The sequence below is a fragment of the Lates calcarifer genome, linkage group LG10 (genome assembly GCF_001640805.2).
Source record: "Lates calcarifer isolate ASB-BC8 linkage group LG10, TLL_Latcal_v3, whole genome shotgun sequence".
NCBI classification, from domain to species: Eukaryota; Metazoa; Chordata; class Actinopteri; family Centropomidae; genus Lates; species Lates calcarifer.
Window position 1 is genome coordinate 26,162,622 of NC_066842.1, and position 19,467 is coordinate 26,182,088.

Below are 19,467 nucleotides of genomic sequence, written 5' to 3' on the forward strand. Positions count from 1 at the left end.
TGCGCTTCGCAACGTCACCATGTCACATGACTTTAAAACATCGTAGGAGTAAGGTGCCTGCAGTTTTCTGCTCAGTTTTCAGCAGTTACTTTTCTCCGGCTGCACCGACTTGGAGCCACCTCTGTGACGACAGCACTTTGGCCTCTCTGACATCAAGACGTGTAGCACGCATAGACTGTATATAAAGTAAATCTAAAATCTTTATATACAGTCTATGGTAGCACGTTTTATTCTAAGAATTCAGATCAGTTATCTCTTTATTTTTCTCTTTATTTGATCACCTCGTCCTGACAGCTCATGTTTTACATCTGTGCACCAACACTATAGTTTTCATTTCTAGATAGAAGCTGTTCATCAGTTTAGTTCAGTTTGTTATTGTAGAAGACGTAAAGCCCTTATAGATCATCCTTCATATTTCACCTCTTTACACTCTCAGGAAAATTAACAGAAATTAACAGAAATTTAAAAAGTGATCTCCCCAGAAGTGTTTCTCTCCATGTGTAACTTTTCCTCCTGAACACATCGCCCTGGATGTTTGTATACTATACACAAGGTGGCGCTAACCAACCACCATTAAACACCAGAGAAGAAGAATAAGTGGAATCAGTTCCGGTTCAAGGTCCTCAACGTGGTTCCTGATGTTTTTCAGCCTGTGGATTTGGTAGCGGAGTAGTTTATTGACTGTGAAGGAAAACAGAAGGTAAACGATGTTTAATATTGACAGTTCACACTGTTGGAATAAGTGTGTCAGACCTAAGACTCATAACCTGCCTGTCTGTGTCCCCCCTCAGTAAAATGGGGGAGTTTAAGGTGCACCGTGTCCGTTTCTTCGACTACATGCCCAGTGCCATCCGAGCCATGGCGTTTAACAGGCAGTCTGAACGGCTGGCTGTGGCCCGGGCTGACGGGGCCGTGGAGATCTTCAACTTCTCTGACAATTACTTCCAAGAAAAGGTAACGACGAGTCCGGATCACCGACCCACATGATCCACGTGGGTTTGGGCTCAGAGCCCGGTGTTAACAACTGAGGAGCAGCACGCTGATCAGGGCAGATGTGAAGAGACTTCATTTTGTTTGTGTTTTTGGTTTAGAGGAGTTTAAAGAATGATGGACATTAAAACTAACTTCTTAGTGACGTGCACATTAAATTATCATATTAACCTCCAGACTTGTTTTGATGCTCAGGTGATCCCAGGTCAGGATAGCAGGGCTGTGGAGGCTCTGTGTTGGGTGGACCAGCGTCTGTTCAGTGGCGGTCTGAATGGAGAGATCACAGAGTACGACCTGGAGAACCTGAAGCCCAGATACACCGTGGCAGCCTATGGAGGACCGATCTGGACCATCAGTAGCAACAACCAGGGAACAATGCTGGCAGTCAGTAAAGACCTTGTGGATCATATATTTACTGTGTGCCTCCACAGAGGCTCATGTTTTGAAGTGTTAAGCCTCATGTATCCTTCAGCTCTGATGGGTGACTGAGTGTTTTGTGTGTCAGCTGGGCTGTGAGGACGGGACAGTGAAGATGTTTGAAGTACTAGCGGAGAAGGTTCAGTTTCAGAGAAACTTCGACAGGCAGAAAGGTGAGAGAGTTTCTGCCTCTCATCATTACTATGCACTTAATTTAATTTATGAGTCCTGCAACACACTTTTATTTGATCTCTTTGACATGACCCATGTCCAACATGTGATGTTGTAGGTCGTATTATATCTCTGTCCTGGCATCCATCTGGTACACTGATTGCTGCTGGCATGATGGACATGATCAGAGTCTTTGATGCTGAGACAGGTGAGCAGACTGATCTACATCCTGAGCTGATTTACTCTGTTTGCAAAGAGCCTACAATCAATAAAAATATTCTTTCTGAATATCAGAGGGTGACTTCGGTGTGATCCCCCAATGATGTAACTGTGACCTTTGGGTTTCTGCTTTGGTTTTCTGACTTCAGGCCACGCCACACACAGACTGCTGGTGGAGAGAGGTGTCGGAGCATCCAAGAGCAGAGAGGTGGTGGTGTGGAGTGTTGCCTTCCTGTCTGACCACACCATCATCAGTGGTGATTCTGCAGGAAAGGTCCAGATCTGGGACGGAGTCACAGGAACTCTGCTGAGAACTCACTTGGTTACCAAGTGGGATGTCCTGGCTCTCTCTGTTTCTCAGGTAAGTGTGGAACCAACAATTAGGATACATTACACAACAACTGGGCAATTTGAGGTACGCAACCTGACAAAATCCATGATGCTGTTCTTTGTAAATATTCAAAAGGATCAGAGCAGTCTGGTAGCTGGGACGTCAGAGGGCACCGTCATCCAGTTTCAGTTAATCTCCTCCACTGTGGGACAGCAGGATAAGGAGTGGGTCAGAACCAGGACCTTTAAAAACCATTCACATGATGTGAGGGCACTCGCCCACACTGAGACTGCTGTGGTTTCTGGAGGTCAGTGTTAAATCGACTGTTGTGTATGTATGATGACCATTTTAAAAATTAAATTAGAAGTTCATCAAGTCAAGAAAGGAAGAAACACAACAAGTAGTAGTAAGACTGTGAGCGTGTTGTTATGCTAGTGTTAGCATTTAGTTCACCCTCACAGAACCACCAGCTCAGCTGTAGATTGGTTTACACTATTATCAGCATTCACTCTCTAAATCTGCTGCTGTTGACGTTAAGAGCAAGATAAAGTATTATTTTAATGCATGACAGTGGCAAGGAAAAACGTCCTTTTAAGAGGCAGAAACCTCAAGCTGGACTGGACTCAGGGTGGGCGGCCATCTGCCTCGACCGGTTGGGTTAAGAAGGAAGGGGGGTGGGGGTAAAGAATAACGAGAGAAGAACATAGCATAACACAAGTTCCATATAAAATGTAAGGTGATGCCAATAATACAGTAAGAGTAATTATAATTGTAATAATTAAAGTATTAATTGCTAACATAGCACTAAAACTAATAGCAGTATAAGTAATTTCTAATTCTAGCAGCAGGGAGTTGTAGGAGCAGCAGGAGACTTGTCATCACAGATCAGACTCTACAGCTCCAGAGGCAGAAATACCTGCAGAGAGAGACAGAAGAGGAGACAGAGACGGGAGAGCACAATACTACAGGAAAGGGAAGATACTGAGTTAGTAACATGTATTTATGGGATATGAATCCATACTATGGAGAGAGAGAGAACCTTGGTGCATCATGGGAGATCTCCCAGCAGTCTAGGCCTATAGCAGCATAACTAAGGGATGGTTCAAGCCTGAGCCAACCCTAACTATAAGCTTTATCAAAGAGGAAAGTTTTAAGCCGACTCTTAAAGGTACACAGGGTGTCTGCCTCTCGGACTGAAATTGGGAGAAGGTTCCACAGTAGAGGAGCCTGATAACTGAAGGCTCTGCCTCCCATTCTACTCTTGGAAACTCTGGGAACCACCAGTAAACCAGCATTCTGGGAGCGCAGTGTCCTAGTGGGATTGTAGGGGACTATGAGATCTTTACAGTATGATGGTGCCTGACCTATTACTGGTATTAGTTCAGACACACTGTGTGTTATAATTGATGACTGCTCTTAGCAGTGTCCAAAACATGTAATGTGCAATAAATATACAGTCATCTTAAAGGTAAACTTGTCACATGACGAGAAGATGATGATGTTTTGAGGTTTGTGATCCTGTCAGGTATGGACACTCAGCTTGTAGTGCGACCCCTGCTGGACAAGGTGGAGAAGAACACGCAGGAGTCATCGCTGCGCAAAATAGTTTTCCCACATGTGAGTAAATATCAGTAGATTATTATTACTAGAAAAATCCTTGGAAAAGGTCAGAAGGTCTTAATCTCATTCTTTGTGTCATATCTGCATACTACTCGGTAAGCAAATAAATATATTATATTGTTATTAATATATAATAGAGCACCTTATGGTAACAAGCTGTCTGTTGGTCTGTCCTCCATGTAGAGAAGTCTGGTTTGTTGTGCAAAGAAAGCAGGACTGCTGCTCTTCCAGTTCCCTGAACATTTAGAGCTGTGGAGGTTAGGAGAGAGTGAAGGTCATGGTGAGGAAAAAACACACACACACACACACACACACATGGAGATACACTATAATACAGTAAAAGTGAGGATGAAAACTAAAGGATGTCTTTGTCTGACAGTGCAGTTGTTACATGTTGCAATAATGATGCCAGTCTCCTACTGTGTGTTCACAGGAAAACCTGGTGACAGTCTAACTGTGAAGACAAAACCAGAGAAACTGATCCAGCTGAAGCGGAAGGTGTGCACTCATTGTGTTGTATGACAGAAACCTGATGTCTCTGTGGCTCAATGGAGGCTGGGACCATTTCCATTAGACTGGTTCAGTCAAATGTTCAGTCAAATGCTTTCAGGCTGTTATTTTCAGTGATACCAAGGGTTTTGTTTCTAGAGAGGAGAGGTGTATTTGTGTAGTATAAACTGTGATAGCCATATAGGAAGTCCACATAACTCATTATTGTTATTATTATTATTAGTTGCGTTTTGGTGTTTTGTGCCAGTTTATTAGATCTTTTGGTTCAGAAAATATTGAAACAGAGAACTGACTACTGACTTGTGCAGGGAGAGGATCATATCTGCTGCAGCGCTCTGTCTCCATGTGGAGGCTGGATGGCGTACTCGACTGTCTCCAGTGTCCGTCTCTACAGATTACAGTACAACAACAACAACATCGGCATCACCAAGGTAAGCTCCGCTGATCCTGCTGCTCACTCACACAGCCCTGTCTGTCAGCTCAGTAATATCTCCACCACTGTTCTTTACAGAGAAATGGTAATGTGTCTGTGTAGAGCCTGAGATAAATGTGACTGTGTATGTTGGTGATGACTAACAGTCAGCCTCAGCTCTCTGTGTCCTCTGTTCTCCTCCCTCCAGGTGTCCAGACTACCTAAAGACCTTTGTTCAGTCCATCAGCTCTGCTTCTCCTCTGACTCCTCCAAACTCTTTGCTTCCTCCAGTCATTCTTCAGTCATTGTTGTTGCCCTCAACCAACAGGAGTGCACATACCTTCATACCCTCAAACCCAAGTCAAGTGAGTCTGACCCCAGGCTCCTCACAGCTCATGGGGGGAGCAGCAGTAAAAATGGGGTGCACTTAAAATAATACTGTAAGCAATTAAATGTTCTTATAATGGGAGCACTTTAATTAATTAGGGTTAATGACTGATAACAAGACTGCAGCAAGATCTGATCACACAAATCGATAACTACATATCTGTGGGTCTTAAAGACTTTTTAGATAGATAGATAGATAGATGACTTTATTCATTCCTGAAGGGAAATTCAGTTGTCATAGTAGTCCGTACGTGGATGCAATAAAAATACAATAGTATAAAATAGAATACTGAGGTAGAGAAAAGAATAAAAATACAGTATGAGACAAGATAAGGTGCAGCGGCAAGATGATGAGTTGGATGAGTTGCCAAGAGAGTTGGGTACCTCAGGGCCATCAGCTGGTCGCGGGTGTAAACAATGCCGGCGGTGTTGCAGGCATGGCTCCCAGTGATCCGAAGAGACCCAAGTGCAATGAAAAGGAGTAAAAAGTAAAAATGATGCAAAAGCATCTCACCGTTGTACGTAGTGATGATGCACAGGACAGTGTAAAAATAAAGATAAAAAACACACGAAAAATTCAATAAAAATACAAAAAACTAACAGAACTACACGGAGCTACTACAACAAGCTGCCACTAGGACGACGCCATCTTGAATGATGACTTTAATATAGTTTTGTGGTAAAAATCATTTTCCCTTTAATGTAATATACAAGGCATTTTCCTCAGACAGTGTGTTTGTTACATTTTTATGAGCTGTTTAATCTTGTTCTAAACAAAACAACTTTGTTAAAGCATAAAACATCCCCAAAACCACCTAACTTTTGATCCTGCAGCTCTGTGTTTGTACAGTGTATAACCTTTGTGTGTGTGTGTGTGTGTGTGATGTCCAGGCTCCAGACAGCCAGTCCACCTGCTGTTTGCCAGTGAGGATGGCAAGTGGCTCGCCACAGCAAACACTGACTGTGAGATCCACATCTACAACCTGGACAAACTGAAGGTTTGTTTGGAACTCTGATCTTTCTCCTCAGTCTTAATCATTAGTTTGTCTACAGTGCTGATGTCAGTGTGTGTGTTTACAGCTTCACTGTACAGTTCCAGTGTACAGCTCCTATCCCACTGCCATAGCCATCCACCCACTGACCAGCAACCTTGTGGTGGTTCATGCTGACCAACAGGTAAACATTGCCTCAGCTTTGTGTTATCTGACCATCAGGGTAATAATAATAATGAAGTGTTTAATAGCCTGCAGCAATAAAAGACAACAGCTTGAAGTCGATGGATACTCTTGACAGATGTTGTAACAGTGTGTGTTTTCTGTGGCGTGTGTGTGCAGATCTTTGAATACTCTCTGGAAAAGAAGGAGTATACAGAGTGGAGTCGGAAGCTGCAGAAACTAGGACTTCACTCTCTGTGGTTGGAGAGGGACACACCTGTAACCCACATCACCTTCAACTCCAGAAACCCAGCTCACATCATTCTACATGACATGTTCATGTTCTGCATCATTGACCAGAGTCTGGTATGTAAGCATTTACACTGACTGAGCACTTTGTTAGGAACACCACACTGGGTAGTTCCTCTATTTGCTCTGGAGAAGATGATAAACTGTGGCCAGAAAGCGATGAACATGGTCAGCAACAATACTCAAATGCTGATGTCTCTTGGATGCCTAAGACAAATTTCTCTTAAGGGAGACAAAGATGAATCTTAAACCATGATTGATTGGTATTAAGAGCCCAAAGTGAGTCAAAAAAACATTCCCCATACCATTACACCACCAGCAGCAGCCTGGACTGTTGACATGAGGGAGGTTGGCTCCATGGATTCAGATTCAGACCATCTGCTGCCTCAGCAGAAATCCAGATCCATCAGACCAGGCTACATGTTTCCAGTCTTCAGCTGTCCAGTTTTGGGGAGCCAGTGTCCACTGAAGCCACAGATTTCTGTTCTTGGCTGACAGGAGTGGAACCTGATGTGGTCTGATGCTGCTGTAGTCCATCCACCTCAAGGTTGGAGTGGTTGTTCTTTCTGTCCACAGCTTTACTGTCAGCTCCAACCAGTTTGACCATGACCTCTGACCTCTCTCATCAACAAGGTGTAGCAGTTGTTTGTCAGTGATTGTTTTTGGCTCCACACTGAGTAAAAACTCTGGAGACTGCTGCTGATTGGCTAACTGCATGAATACACAAGTGTATAGGTGTTCCTAATAAAGTGCTCTTTGGGTGTATGTATGTAATTTAACCTGACACCTGATGACCAAATGATTTACCAGTGCCATATGTATTTCCTCTGTTGTTTGGATAGTGATGAAGGAGAATGATTAAATAAGTTTTTGTATATGTGTCCACCTGCAGCCACTTCCTGAAGCAAAGACTCTGCTCTACAACCAGATGACACTGAGGAGTGTTCCAGAGCCAGAGAGGATCAGACACAGTCACGCCTTTAAAATCTGCAAGAACTTCCAGGTTTGGTCATCACACTGAGCACAGTGGAGCTTTAACTGACAGACTGAAAACACAATGCAGTCAAACAGGAGGCTGTTATGTTGGGGGTTTTGTTGAGACAGTACGAAACAACCCAGTTAGAGTAATAGATGTGTTCATTGGCTCATCAGTCACCAAACACTGCAGTTAATACAGGATCTTCTAAATCAAGTATCATGGTGACACCTGTCTGCACAGAAACAAGGATGTGTGGTTACATGCTCATGATTGGCCGATGCAGCACCAAATCACACTTCTCAGTTAAGAGTCTGTAAAGAATTGTCATGAATCAATAGTAGCATCCATCCAAACACAGTCTGTATTTGATGAGGTCAGAGAGCTGCAGCAGTGTAAATCTGTCTTCAGTTCCCATCATCCAGTCTGTGAACACTGTTCAGTCTGTTCCTGTAAACTAACAACATGTTTAAATCCTCTCAGTGTTTTATGTTGTGTTGATCATCTGTCCCACAGCACCTCTTGTGTGTGAGGTTATTGGAGGACCACTCTCTGGTTGTGGTTGAACGCCCCTTGCTGGACATCATGTCTCAGCTGCCTGCACCTGTCAGACAGAAGAAGTTTGCCACATAAAGGAGAGGGCAGGTTTCCCGAAGGCATCTCAGGACAGATGTTCATACCAGAGGAAAGGATTGTTACCATGTTAATTCACTTGACCTCCTCACCTGACATCTAAATTCATTTTTAACAAGTATTATTGTGTGACTATGTTTTGTTTGTATGTATGTTTTGATAAAGTAATAAATAGAACTATTTACTGTCACTTCTGTTTGGCCGAGACTGTGTTTGTTCTCTGCTCTGTTCTCTGCACAGAAAAGAACTAAATTTCACAATTTGTGTGTGTGAGGATCTGGCCCACGTCAACAGCTTTGGCTCTTCTGTGTTCCTCAAGACATCTCTGAGCAGTTTTTGTGGTGTGGTGGGAACATTATCCTGCTGGGGGAGGCCCCTAACATTGGGGACTGCTGCTGCCATTGGAGGGGTGTGTGCTTGGTTTGGTGACAAGGTAATGTCCAAATGAATGTCAGGACCAAAGGTTCCTCAACAGAACATTGTGTTTGAACAAGATGATCAGTGTTATTCACTTCGTCCACCAGTGGTCATATATGTGTATCCCCTTCTATCAGACCACTTTTTAATCACTTTTGAATTCATATTGCTGGATTATGTATCAACAGGCAAAAACATCCTAACTAGAAATTGTTCTGATAGTAGTAAATGGTAAATGGACTTGTATAGCGCTTTTCTAGTCGTATCACCACTCAAAGCGCTTTACACTACGTGTCACATTCACTCATTCGCACAAACATTCATACAGCGCTTGCTCTATGCACAAAGTGCCCTAACACATCCACACCCATTCACACACTGATGATACACACATCGGGGGCAAAGTGGGGCTTCCAATTAGTGGGTGACCCATTCTACCTCCTGAGCCACAGCCGCCACAAAGACAGATTTAAATTCAAGGAAATAATTCCCTCTAACCTAAATCCAATGCCTTATCTCAACTTAACAGAAGCTATTCCCTCCCAACTTGATCTTCTTGTAGACAGTGTTGCAGGCTCCATTATGTACAACTTTAGACTCCATTGCCCCCTAAAAATTAAAACATTAAAGCAAATGAGACTAACTCCATGGTACAACTCTCAAACCTGTACACTAAAACAAATAACACGAAGACTTGAAAGAATGTGGCGTTCCACCAAACTGGAGGAATCCCACTTAGCCTGGCAAGATAGTGTTAAAAGATATATGAGGGCCCTCTGTAATGCTAGAGGTGCCTATTACTCATCATTAATAGATGATAATAAGAACAACCCCAGGTTTCCTTTCAGCACTGTAGCCAGGCTGACAGAGTCACAGCTCTATTGATCCATGCATCCCTATAACCCTCAGCAGTGATGATTTTATGAACTTTTTTAATGATAGAATTTTTACTATTGGAGACAAAATTCATCACATCCTGCCTTCAACCAACACTGATTTATATCACAACACAGGATCCATAGAGTCACCTGCGAAACCTAACTTAGACTGTTTTTCTCCCATCAACCTCCACCAGCTCACTTCAACATGTCTCTTAGACCCCATCCCAACTAGGCTGCCTAAGGAAGCTCTGCCCTTAATTTGCAGTTCCTGTATTAGATATATTAAATCTGTCCTTATTAACAGGCTGTGTACCACAGTCATATAAAGTAGCTGTAATCAAACCTCCTCTGAAAAATCCACTCTTGTTCCGGACACACTAGCCAACTATAGACTGATATCTAACCTCCCCTTTCTTTCTAAAATCCTGAAAGCAGTTGCAAAACAGTTGTGTGACTTTCTACAAGGTAATAGTTTATTTGAGGATTTTCAGTCAGGATTTAGATTGTATCATAGCAGAGACGGCGCTTGTAAAAGTTACAAATGACCTCCTAACTGCATCAGACAACAGACTTGTCTCTATACTTGTCTTGTTAGATCTCAGTGCTGCTTTTGATACAATTGACCATCACATCCTTTTACAGAGACTGGAGCATTTCATTGGCATTAAAGGAACTGCATTAAACTGGTTTAAGTCCTATCTATCTAATAGGCTTCAGTTTGTACATGTTAACAACTACTCCTCCATGTACACAAAAGTTAGACATGGAGTTCCACAAGGGTCAGTGTTTGGACCAGCTCTCTTCACCTTGTATATGCTTCCCTTGGGCAACATTATCGGGAATCACTCCATAAAGTTCCACTGTTAGCTTTATCTGTCAATGAAGCCTAATGAAACCAATCAGTTAGCCAAACTTCAGGCATGCCTTAGGGACATTAAAACTTGAATGACAAGCAACTTTTTACTTTTGAACTCAGACAAAACTGAAGTTATTGTACTTGGTCCCAAACATCTCAGAAATACATTTTCTAATGTGTAGTTACATTAGATGCCATTGCCCTGGCCTCCAGCTCCACTGTAAAGAACCTTGGCGTGATCTTCGATCAGGATATGTCCTTTAACTCACACATAAAACAAACTTCTAGGACTGCCTTCTTTCACCTGCGTAATATCACCAAAATGAGACATTTTCTGTCTCAGAAGGATGAAGAAAAACTAGTCCATGCATTTGTTACTTCCAGGTTGGAGTAACAGAAGAGGAGAGAGAGACGGAAGAGCACAATACTACAGGAAAGGGAAGATACTGAGTTAGTAACATACTATATACTCTTCCGTCTCACTCTCCTCTTCTGTCTCTGCAGGTATTTCTGCCTGTGGAGCTGTAGAGTCTGATCTGTGATGACTGTGAAGTCTCCTGCTGCTCCTACAACCCCACTCAACACCTGCTGCTAGAACTAGAAGTTACTAGTACATTGCTACTTTTGCAATTAATACTTTATCACTCTTATCATTACTACTACTGTATTATTGCTATCACTTTATAATCTCAAGGCACTTTTCATATGTATAGTGTCAAATAACAAAAGTAAAATCGAATCGTAAGGTTTAATTAGACATTACTGACACCTCCAGGCAGCTGTAATAGCCTGTAAAGTTCCCACTCAGAAGATTCAACTACATCAGCATACTTTCACTGAGAGACCCATTTCAGCTTTAAACAGGTCCCAAGACTTACAGCTATTAAACGTGTATTCAGGTATTTGATATCTTGTATAGTTTGTATACACATTTACATTTTATGCTCTGCTTCAGCTCTTAGCAATTTATACATAATGTAGACAGATTTGTACTTTAACACAGTGACTACTTAAGCAACAGGACTCATGGTTTTTCATGTGTCCCCCTAGACTCCAGTGTTAATGGACCTGTCCCACTTGAGCAAAAACATGAACATGGGCACTTTTGAAATTGCAACTATACATTTTTCCCCACTTCATCTACACAACTCACATTTCCATTAATGTCAACACTTGCAGTGAAAAGATGAGTTATGGCTTTTGACTCCTAGCACAAGTTCCAGAGGTAGACTAAACCAAATCTCACATTTCAGAGCAAAATTAAAGAGCTGCCTATACACAGCAGATAACATGAAGTCGTTAAAACCCTTCTCTGCAAACTTTTATAGTGAAAGTTTGGACTTCTAGCAGTTTCAAGATGCACTTCAACTGATCAGAGCATTTCTACATCCAGTTTTGACAGTACAGTATTCATCTTTCAGAGGTCTGCGCTCAGCCTCTTCAGCTCCAGTTTCCTTTTGTATCAATTTTAAGTATAATTTCAGCCAGGTTCTTTAGTTTTCAGGTTACTCTTTACATTTGACCTGTTTAAAGCTATTTTGTGTATTGCTTTAGTGGTTTCCTTCAGCTCAGCATTCACAATGAATTTCCTAGTTTGAGCACTTGTTACCCAGGCCCTAAATGTCAGTTCTTTCAGGCAGGCACTTAAGACATCTATCTAGGGTCACAATATACCACAAAGAGACCAACTACAAGTTTAAGTTTATTTTCCAATCAGACCATGTACATTTAGAAGCAGCAGACAAATGAGACCTGGAAGAAAAGACAGGAGTACGTCAGCTGTGTGAGGGCAGATACAGAGAATCCAGCAGTCAGATACTGAGTGAGCAGTATCTTACCAGAAAGAGCTTTAGTAGACCTCTTTGGCTGGTGCTTTAACATGGACTGCTCGGCCTGGAGGTTTTGCTGACGCGCCTGGATAGTGGCATGGGAGGAACAGGCTCTCCTGGGGTGTAGCGGGTCTGAGCAAACCTTAGTCTTCCTTGCTGGTAGGCTGAACGAGAGCTGTAAGAGTAGACTGGCTCCAGATTAGACACATCACTGAAGATTGGCTCAGGGGTTTCCTCAGCAGCACTGTCAGTAGCAGATCCAGCACTCAAGTCCTCATCTTGAGGAGCTGCAAACCCATAATGGCCACCATAATGGCCACCTGGAGCACCATAGCTGCCAGTGTGAGGGGCTGCATGGACAGCACCATATTCACTGGCTGCAGGGCTGTGGTAGAAGCCAGTGTCAGCCACAGCCATGTTGGTGCTGCCGCTGTAACTACCAGGACCAGCAGTAGACAACATCTTCAGAAGCAGGAACCTCAGAGGCTGTGTCAGACAGAGGGGAGCTGCTGCCCACATCAGAACCTCCCCAGTGACCAGGAAAAGGAGGGATCGGCTGTGATGTAAAGCTTGTGGCTACTAGAGGAACAGAATATACATGTTAGCAGTTTGATCAGTTTACCAGCAACACCAGTTTAGAGTAGAGCTTCTTACATTTGTTTACAGGAGAACAGGTCATGCTTCCAATCAGCAGGCACAAGATCCACAACATCCTGCAAACACAGCTTCCTTTAAATTACGTTTTAAAAAGAATAAATCACACCAACTTTAAAAAAAATAAATAAAAATGGTCGTATACTTACATCATTCTGGTCTAGTGTTTGAGTGGGTAAAGTCAGGATATCTGCCCTACTGCAGTTAAAAGCACAGACAAGAGCAGTTCAGTTAACTATCAAGTTACATCAACAAGTTAACAAAACCAAGCAACACAAACAAAACCGAGGTCTTACCTGCTACTGGCTCAACAGTCCTCCTCAAGCACATATCTCCATGCAAGCTGCGGAGCTGCTTTTAAAGTGCCCTCGCAGCCTGTTAACTGATGACTAAGTGGCCACAGCTGACAGACCCAGAGATCTGAGGCCTGTACAACGAAGCGAGGTTACTGGCTCATCAGGGTAACTTCAGGAGTAATTTAGTGACGTCAGGTGTAACTTCCGGATTAACCCGTACTATGTAAGGTGGACAGGTTTTACCCGGGGTCTGCTGCCATGGTAATTTACGCTGCGTCTCTAAACTGCTCCGAGCAGCTTATGTTCGTGGTTAACTCGGTGTTACCGGTGTTACTTCTACCTAAGTACCGCCACACAGGTGGAACAACCGATCGATATTGGCACAACGACTGAGAGGCAGGCTCTGCAGGACGGGTGTCCCCCCTCCCTCAACCAAAAAAAAAAAAAAAAAGTATGAAGTGGATGGTGGAGGTATGTGGACCAAAGGATTGTGTTTTTCATGCTCCGCATTTTCCATTTTCACTATCAGTTATTTTAATGTTTTTTTTCTCTCACAGTCCAGCAGCAGAATTTAGCATCATTAGTGTTGCATATGATCGATTTGAATAATCATTTAAATGGGGGTGGAAGGAATTATTGTCCTGAAAGATTTGTCAGCCCTGACTTTCCTTGATAACCCCGAGTTAACTCAGGGTTATCAAGGAAAGTCGGGGTTGACAAACCCTGACTGCCTCGATCTGCGTTAAACGGTACTACGACGGTGGTTCAGATGTCGGTAAATTGAGTCGGTGTTACCTTAATCGGGGTTAGTGCGCGTGCATAAAACGGGCGTGCACCGTATCTCTCAGATGAAGAGCGCACGTTAATTCTGTCGGTTTACGAGGAATTTAAAGAGACTCTAGCGACACAATGTAAAACCGCGGCTGCCAACAAAGCCAGGGAGACTTGTCACATGTTCTCTGGGTTCTTCATCTGTAATATGAGATGTAAGGACACGGAACATATGTGATAATTTTTCGGATACTTGGATTACAGACAACACGGGGGTCACATGTCTGAGAATGAGCTGTTACTGTTAATGATGTTCTGACCTGGAACACTTAAGCAATATTAACCGAGAAGGTGTGCTTTAACGTTATTTGAGCACGACAGTGATGCGGTCAAGCATCACTGAAGTGCTCCAATGAAGTTAAAGCACACCCTCGTGTTTAATATTGCGATTATACAACTATTACCAGCAAAGCAAAAAAGCAGAAGCTACATCTGTGTGAGTAAATAAACACAGTGTCTTTGTTATTGATAAAAGTAAGCATTCATTTGTGCAGTAGGCTGTTTGTTTAGCTTGGTAAAGTCCGAGATCTCAATAAAGCATTAACGTCAGCTCAGAGTTCACTCATCTGGGACTAGAAAATCATTTCTGTTGCTAGGTCGTTACTAAGGCTCTGATTATTTGCCGTAGTGATAAACTGGGTTCCATTACACGTAGGAGTCCACTGACGTGACTGATTGTGTTCCAGTTAATAGTGAAACCCCATGTATTTCCATGGAAACGGGAAAAACACTCGCTAAAACCTTTTAATTTTGAGAGCAAATTGCTCCTCAACGTGAACATATTTTGATTATACATTTTGCTTTGTTGGTAATAGTTGTATAATCGCAATATTAAACTCGAGGGTGTGCTTTAACTTCATTTGAGCACTTCAGTGATGCTTGCGGACCTGACCGCATCACTGTCGTGCTCAAATAATGTTAAAGCACACCCTCTCGGTTAATATTGCTTAAATCAAAATCTGTTCATGTTGAGGAGCAATTTGCTCTCAAAGTTAAACGGTTATGGCGAGTGTTTTTCCCGTTTCCATGGAAATACATGGGGTCACACAGATGTAGCTTCTGCAACAGCAAACTTTTACATGAATTTTAAGTTATAGCGCCGTGTCACCGGCACAGCTGATGGAGAAAGCCGAGGCGCTTTGCTCAAATGACGTTAAAGGACACCTTCGAGTGTAATATTGCGGTTACACAACTATTACCAACAAAGTAAAATGTATATGGCGGAGTAATATTTTTAGTGATGAGTAAGGTGTGCTGTCATGCTGATTTGAGCACATTCTAAATGTCTTGTGGACCAATCAGATTGCTCGGTTGGAACTACGTGTTGTATAATCACACTCATGAACTTCATGTTAACAATATTTCAGCCTCAGTGGAAACTGAACCTGGATCAAATAGAAATATTCTATAAAGTGGTTCACGTTCATATATCCCATCATTAATGCTGCATGTTTTGGTCTGTAGTCTACAATTACAACAGCCTGTCGCATTATATTGTCTTTCAGGACAATAATGCCCCTCACCCCCATTTAAGGGATTATTGAAATACTGATGATGCTAAATTCTGCTGCTTGACTGAGAAAAAAAATTACAAATTAAAATAACTGAAAGTGAAAATGGAAAATGCGGAGCATTAAAAACATAATTTATCGGTCCACATATCTCTACCATCCACTACATACTTTTTTTGGGGGGGGGGGCTGACGGTCCTACAGAGTCAGCCTCTCTCAGTCGTTGTGCCAATATCCATTGGTTGTTCCACCTGTGGGGCGGTACTTACGTAGAAGTAACACCGGTAACACCGAGTTAACCACGAACATAAACTGCTCGGAGCAGTTTAGAGACGCAGCGTAAATTACCATGGCAGCAGACCCCGGGTAAAACCTATCCACCTTTCGTAGTACCTTTCATAGTACAAACCAGTAACTTCGCTTTGTAGTACAGGCCTTAGGTTAAACTCCCTTCGTAGTATAGGCCTCAGAGCCCAGGCTTTTGAGGAAACAAAGGGTTTTAAGTGCTGCATTTGTTATATAGCTATGCTGTAACTTCAGAAAGTATTCAGACCCCTTCACTTTTAGCTATACATCTGATCTTAAATGGATAAAACTGTCATTTCTGCTCATCACTGTCCACTCACATTGACATTAAAACAGTTCCCTGGTCCCTGATCAGAGGAAAAGGAGAGGCTGTCTGTACACTGATATTTGTGTATAACAGTATTTATTGCAACATTTCAATCTTTGCCAGATAAACATTCACATCAACAAAAAACAGGTCATGTTTAAAGGTCAGCCCCACCTCCATTTAGAGATCACATGACACAAGATAAGAGATGTAAGGAAAATATGTGATGATTTTTCGAATACTTGGATTACAGTCAACACGTGGGTCACATGTCTGAGAATGAGCTGTTACTCTCTGTTGATGATGTTCTGCCTGGAACACTCAGGCTGTATATGTATGAATGTAATGCTGCTATGTTCAGTATAAACTTCATGTTAACAGTATTTCAGCCTCAGTGGAAACTGAACCTGGATCAAATAGAAACATTCTATAAAGTGGTTCACATTCATATTTCCCATCATTAATGCTGCATGTTCTGGTCTGTAGTCTACAATTACAACAGCCTGTCGCATTATATTGTCTTTCAGGACAATAATGCCCCCCAGCCCCATTTAAATCACTATTCAAATTGATAATATGCAACATAAATGACACTAAATTCTGCCGCTCAAAAAAATACAAATAACTGAAATTGAAAAATACAGAGCATTAAAAAAAAAAAAAAAAAAAAAAAATTTATTGGTCCACATAGCTCTATCATCCACTACTTTTTTTGTGGGGGTCGGGCTGACGGTCTTTAGACAACCCCTGTCCTGCAGAGTCAGCCTCTCTGTCGTTGTGCCAGTATTGATTGGTTGTTCCACTGGTACTTAGAAGTAACACCAGTAACACAGAGTTAACCATGAACATAAACTGCTCAGAGCAGTTTAGAGATGCAATGTAAATTACCATGGCAGTAGACCCCGGGTAAAACCTATCAACCTTTCGTAGTACAGGTTAACCAGGAAGTTACACCTGACGGCATTAAGTTACCCTGATAAGCCAGTAACCTCGCTTCGTAGTACAGGCCTCTGGAGTTCCCCACAGTTCACCACCACACACTGTTTACAGCCTCAACCAGCAACCCCTTAGCAGGCACTGTCAGATTGCTACTGTACCTGCAGGTGAAACTCTGTGCCCTGTAGACTCACAGGTCACTGTGGTGAGAAACCACCTTCATCTACATGTTGAAAGATGCATGTAGCCACCTACTGTACCAGAATGTGTACCATGGTTTTACTAAGTGGACTGGAGATTAAAACCATTAAAGTGGTTTGAACCTGTATGTGTTGGTCAGTCTGACAACTTCAAAATCTAACATTACAGGGCTTTAAAAAAAAAAAAAAATAAAAAAAAATAAGTTACACACACCCTTGAAAATTAGCAGTGCTGAGATGAAATTACTGGACATGTGCTGAAAGGATTGCCATTGACACAAGTCCATGACTGAGGTTTTGGTTAAGGCCACAGCTCATGTGGCAGGTTAAAAATGGACCATCCATTCTTAAACACCTCAGATAACCTAACCAATGTTCAACATTGTACCAATTTGTGACATGCACATGCTAAGAAACTGAGGCCAAGACATAACCAGGTTGGCATTTTGACAATTTAAAAAGCCCCTTAAGAGCATTTGAGAGTAAACACAAATTGAAAATAGATTTTAAGGAGGCCAAACTAAACACATTCTGAATCCCAAGACAATGGTTGTGCTGTGGTCATGTCAAGTCTGAGTCCAATACCAAGTTAGGAATTAGCAGGCATGCAGAATACACGCTCACTTCGGAAGGCCTTTACTCAGCCTGTCTGGAGCAATCTGGGTTTTGAAGAAAGCAGGGAACTTAATTCTTGTCACTACAGGACCATTAGGCCAATGGTGAATGTTTACTTGTAATGAAACAATCCAGTTTGTGGAACCTGTCTTCCCCATTTGGGGCCTGGGTAGTATAAGTCCGTTAAGCAGGAATTTGTACTTCGTTAACATTAAATGGACATACCTGAACCAACTACACAACCACATAATACTTAATGAATTTTATTGGTATCTGGTCATAAAGCAGCAAGCAGACATCAAGACATGAGACCTGGAAGATAAGCACATCAGCTGTGTGAGGGCAGATACAGAGAATCCAGCAGTCAGATACTGAGTGAGCAGTATCTTACCAGAAAGAGCTTTAGTAGACCTCTTTGGCTGGTGCTTTAACAGGACTGCTCGGCCTGGAGGTTTTGCTGACGCGCCTGGATAGTGGCATGGGAGGAACAGGCTCTCCTGGGGTGTAGCGGGTCTGAGCAAACCTTAGTCTTCCTTGCTGGTAGGCTGAACGAGAGCTGTAAGAGTAGACTGGCTCCAGATTAGACACATCACTGAAGATTGGCTCAGGGGTTTCCTCAGCAGCACTGTCAGTAGCAGATCCAGCACTCAAGTCCTCATCTTGAGGAGCTGCAAACCCATAATGGCCACCATAATGGCCACCTGGAGCACCATAGCTGCCAGTGTGAGGGGCTGCATGGACAGCACCATATTCACTGGCTGCAGGGCTGTGGTAGAAGCCAGTGTCAGCCACAGCCATGTTGGTGCTGCCGCTGTAACTACCAGGACCAGCGTAGACAACATCTTCAGAAGCAGGAACCTCAGAGGCTGTGTCAGACAGAGGGGAGCTGCTGCCCACATCAGAACCTCCCCAGTGACCAGGAAAAGGAGGGATCGGCTGTGATGTAAAGCTTGTGGCTACTAGAGGAACAGAATATACATGTTAGCAGTTTGATCAGTTTACCAGCAACACCAGTTTAGAGTAGAGCTTCTTACATTTGTTTACAGGAGAACAGGTCATGCTTCCAATCAGCAGGCACAAGATCCACAACATCCTGCAAACACAGCTTCCTTTAAATTACGTTTTAAAAAGAATAAATCACACCAACTTTAAAAAAAATAAATAAAAATGGTCGTATACTTACATCATTCTGGTCTAGTGTTTGAGTGGGTAAAGTCAGGATATCTGCCCTACTGCAGTTAAAAGCACAGACAAGAGCAGTTCAGTTAACTATCAAGTTACATCAACAAGTTAAAAACCAAGCAACACAAACAAAACCGAGGTCTTACCTGCTACTGGCTCAACAGTCCTCCTCAAGCACATATCTCCATGAAGCTGCGGAGCTGCTTTTAAAGTGCCCTCGCAGCCTGTTAACTGATGACTAAGTGGCCACAGCTGGTAGGAACCCTCGAATGTCATTAATGAGAGCAGGGACATTGTATGGGAGCCTAGGACTTTAATGGTACACTGTAGGATAATTGCTGCATTAACACTGAACAGACCCAGGTGTGCAGCTGAGTGACCTGCATTTAATTCCGTTTCATTCGTTTGGAAAAGTGAAGCTACAGAGCTCAGACACTGAAGGTCTCATCACAGAAGGAGGGTCAGTTGATGCAGTTTTTCTGTGGTGTGGGTTGCTCATTCATATATTTGTCAACAA

At 42.7% G+C, this 19,467-nt stretch overlaps 2 protein-coding genes across 3 annotated transcripts; one reads left to right on the forward strand and one right to left on the reverse strand.

Annotated features, from left to right (window-relative positions):
- Positions 1-540: 540 nt before the first annotated feature.
- On the forward strand, positions 541-8,319 carry utp4 (UTP4 small subunit processome component). Its single transcript, XM_018704058.2, has 17 exons — positions 541-700; positions 792-954; positions 1,186-1,374; positions 1,496-1,580; positions 1,697-1,786; positions 1,947-2,158; positions 2,264-2,435; positions 3,654-3,745; positions 3,932-4,028; positions 4,182-4,246; positions 4,567-4,689; positions 4,879-5,035; positions 5,949-6,055; positions 6,138-6,233; positions 6,392-6,577; positions 7,413-7,523; positions 8,013-8,319. The coding sequence occupies exons 2-17, from the start codon at positions 796-798 to the stop codon at positions 8,127-8,129; spliced, it is 2,058 nt and encodes a 685-aa protein (XP_018559574.1). The 5' UTR covers positions 541-700; positions 792-795; the 3' UTR covers positions 8,130-8,319.
- Positions 8,320-11,972: 3,653 nt separating this feature from the next.
- On the reverse strand, positions 11,973-19,191 carry LOC108902264 (uncharacterized). Of its 2 annotated transcripts, none has more exons than XM_051073647.1 (5): positions 19,097-19,191; positions 18,952-19,000; positions 18,803-18,861; positions 18,160-18,727; positions 11,973-12,035 (listed from the first exon to the last, which is right to left on the reverse strand). In XM_051073647.1, exons 2-4 carry the CDS (start codon positions 18,954-18,956, stop codon positions 18,171-18,173), a joined length of 621 nt encoding a protein of 206 aa, XP_050929604.1. In that variant the 5' UTR covers positions 18,957-19,000; positions 19,097-19,191; the 3' UTR covers positions 11,973-12,035; positions 18,160-18,170. The 2 variants fall into 2 exon arrangements, with proteins under 2 accessions (XP_050929604.1, XP_018559546.1); XM_018704030.2 differs by lacking the exon at positions 11,973-12,035 and adding an exon at positions 18,016-18,080.
- Positions 19,192-19,467: the final 276 nt, after the last annotated feature.

Bases quoted from the DNA above. Each gene is read 5' to 3' on its own strand.
- utp4 (XM_018704058.2), top strand. From the start codon at position 796: ATGGGGGAGTTTAAGGTGCACCGTGTCCGTTTCTTCGACTACATGCCC. The intron at 955-1,185 runs GTAACGACGAGT...TTTGATGCTCAG, and splicing joins ACAATTACTTCCAAGAAAAG to GTGATCCCAGGTCAGGATAG. The intron at 6,234-6,391 runs GTAAACATTGCC...GTGTGTGTGCAG, and splicing joins TGGTTCATGCTGACCAACAG to ATCTTTGAATACTCTCTGGA.
- LOC108902264 (XM_051073647.1), bottom strand. The intron at 18,728-18,802 runs GTAAGAAGCTCT...CTGTTCCTCTAG, and splicing joins CTGTTCTCCTGTAAACAAAT to TAGCCACAAGCTTTACATCA.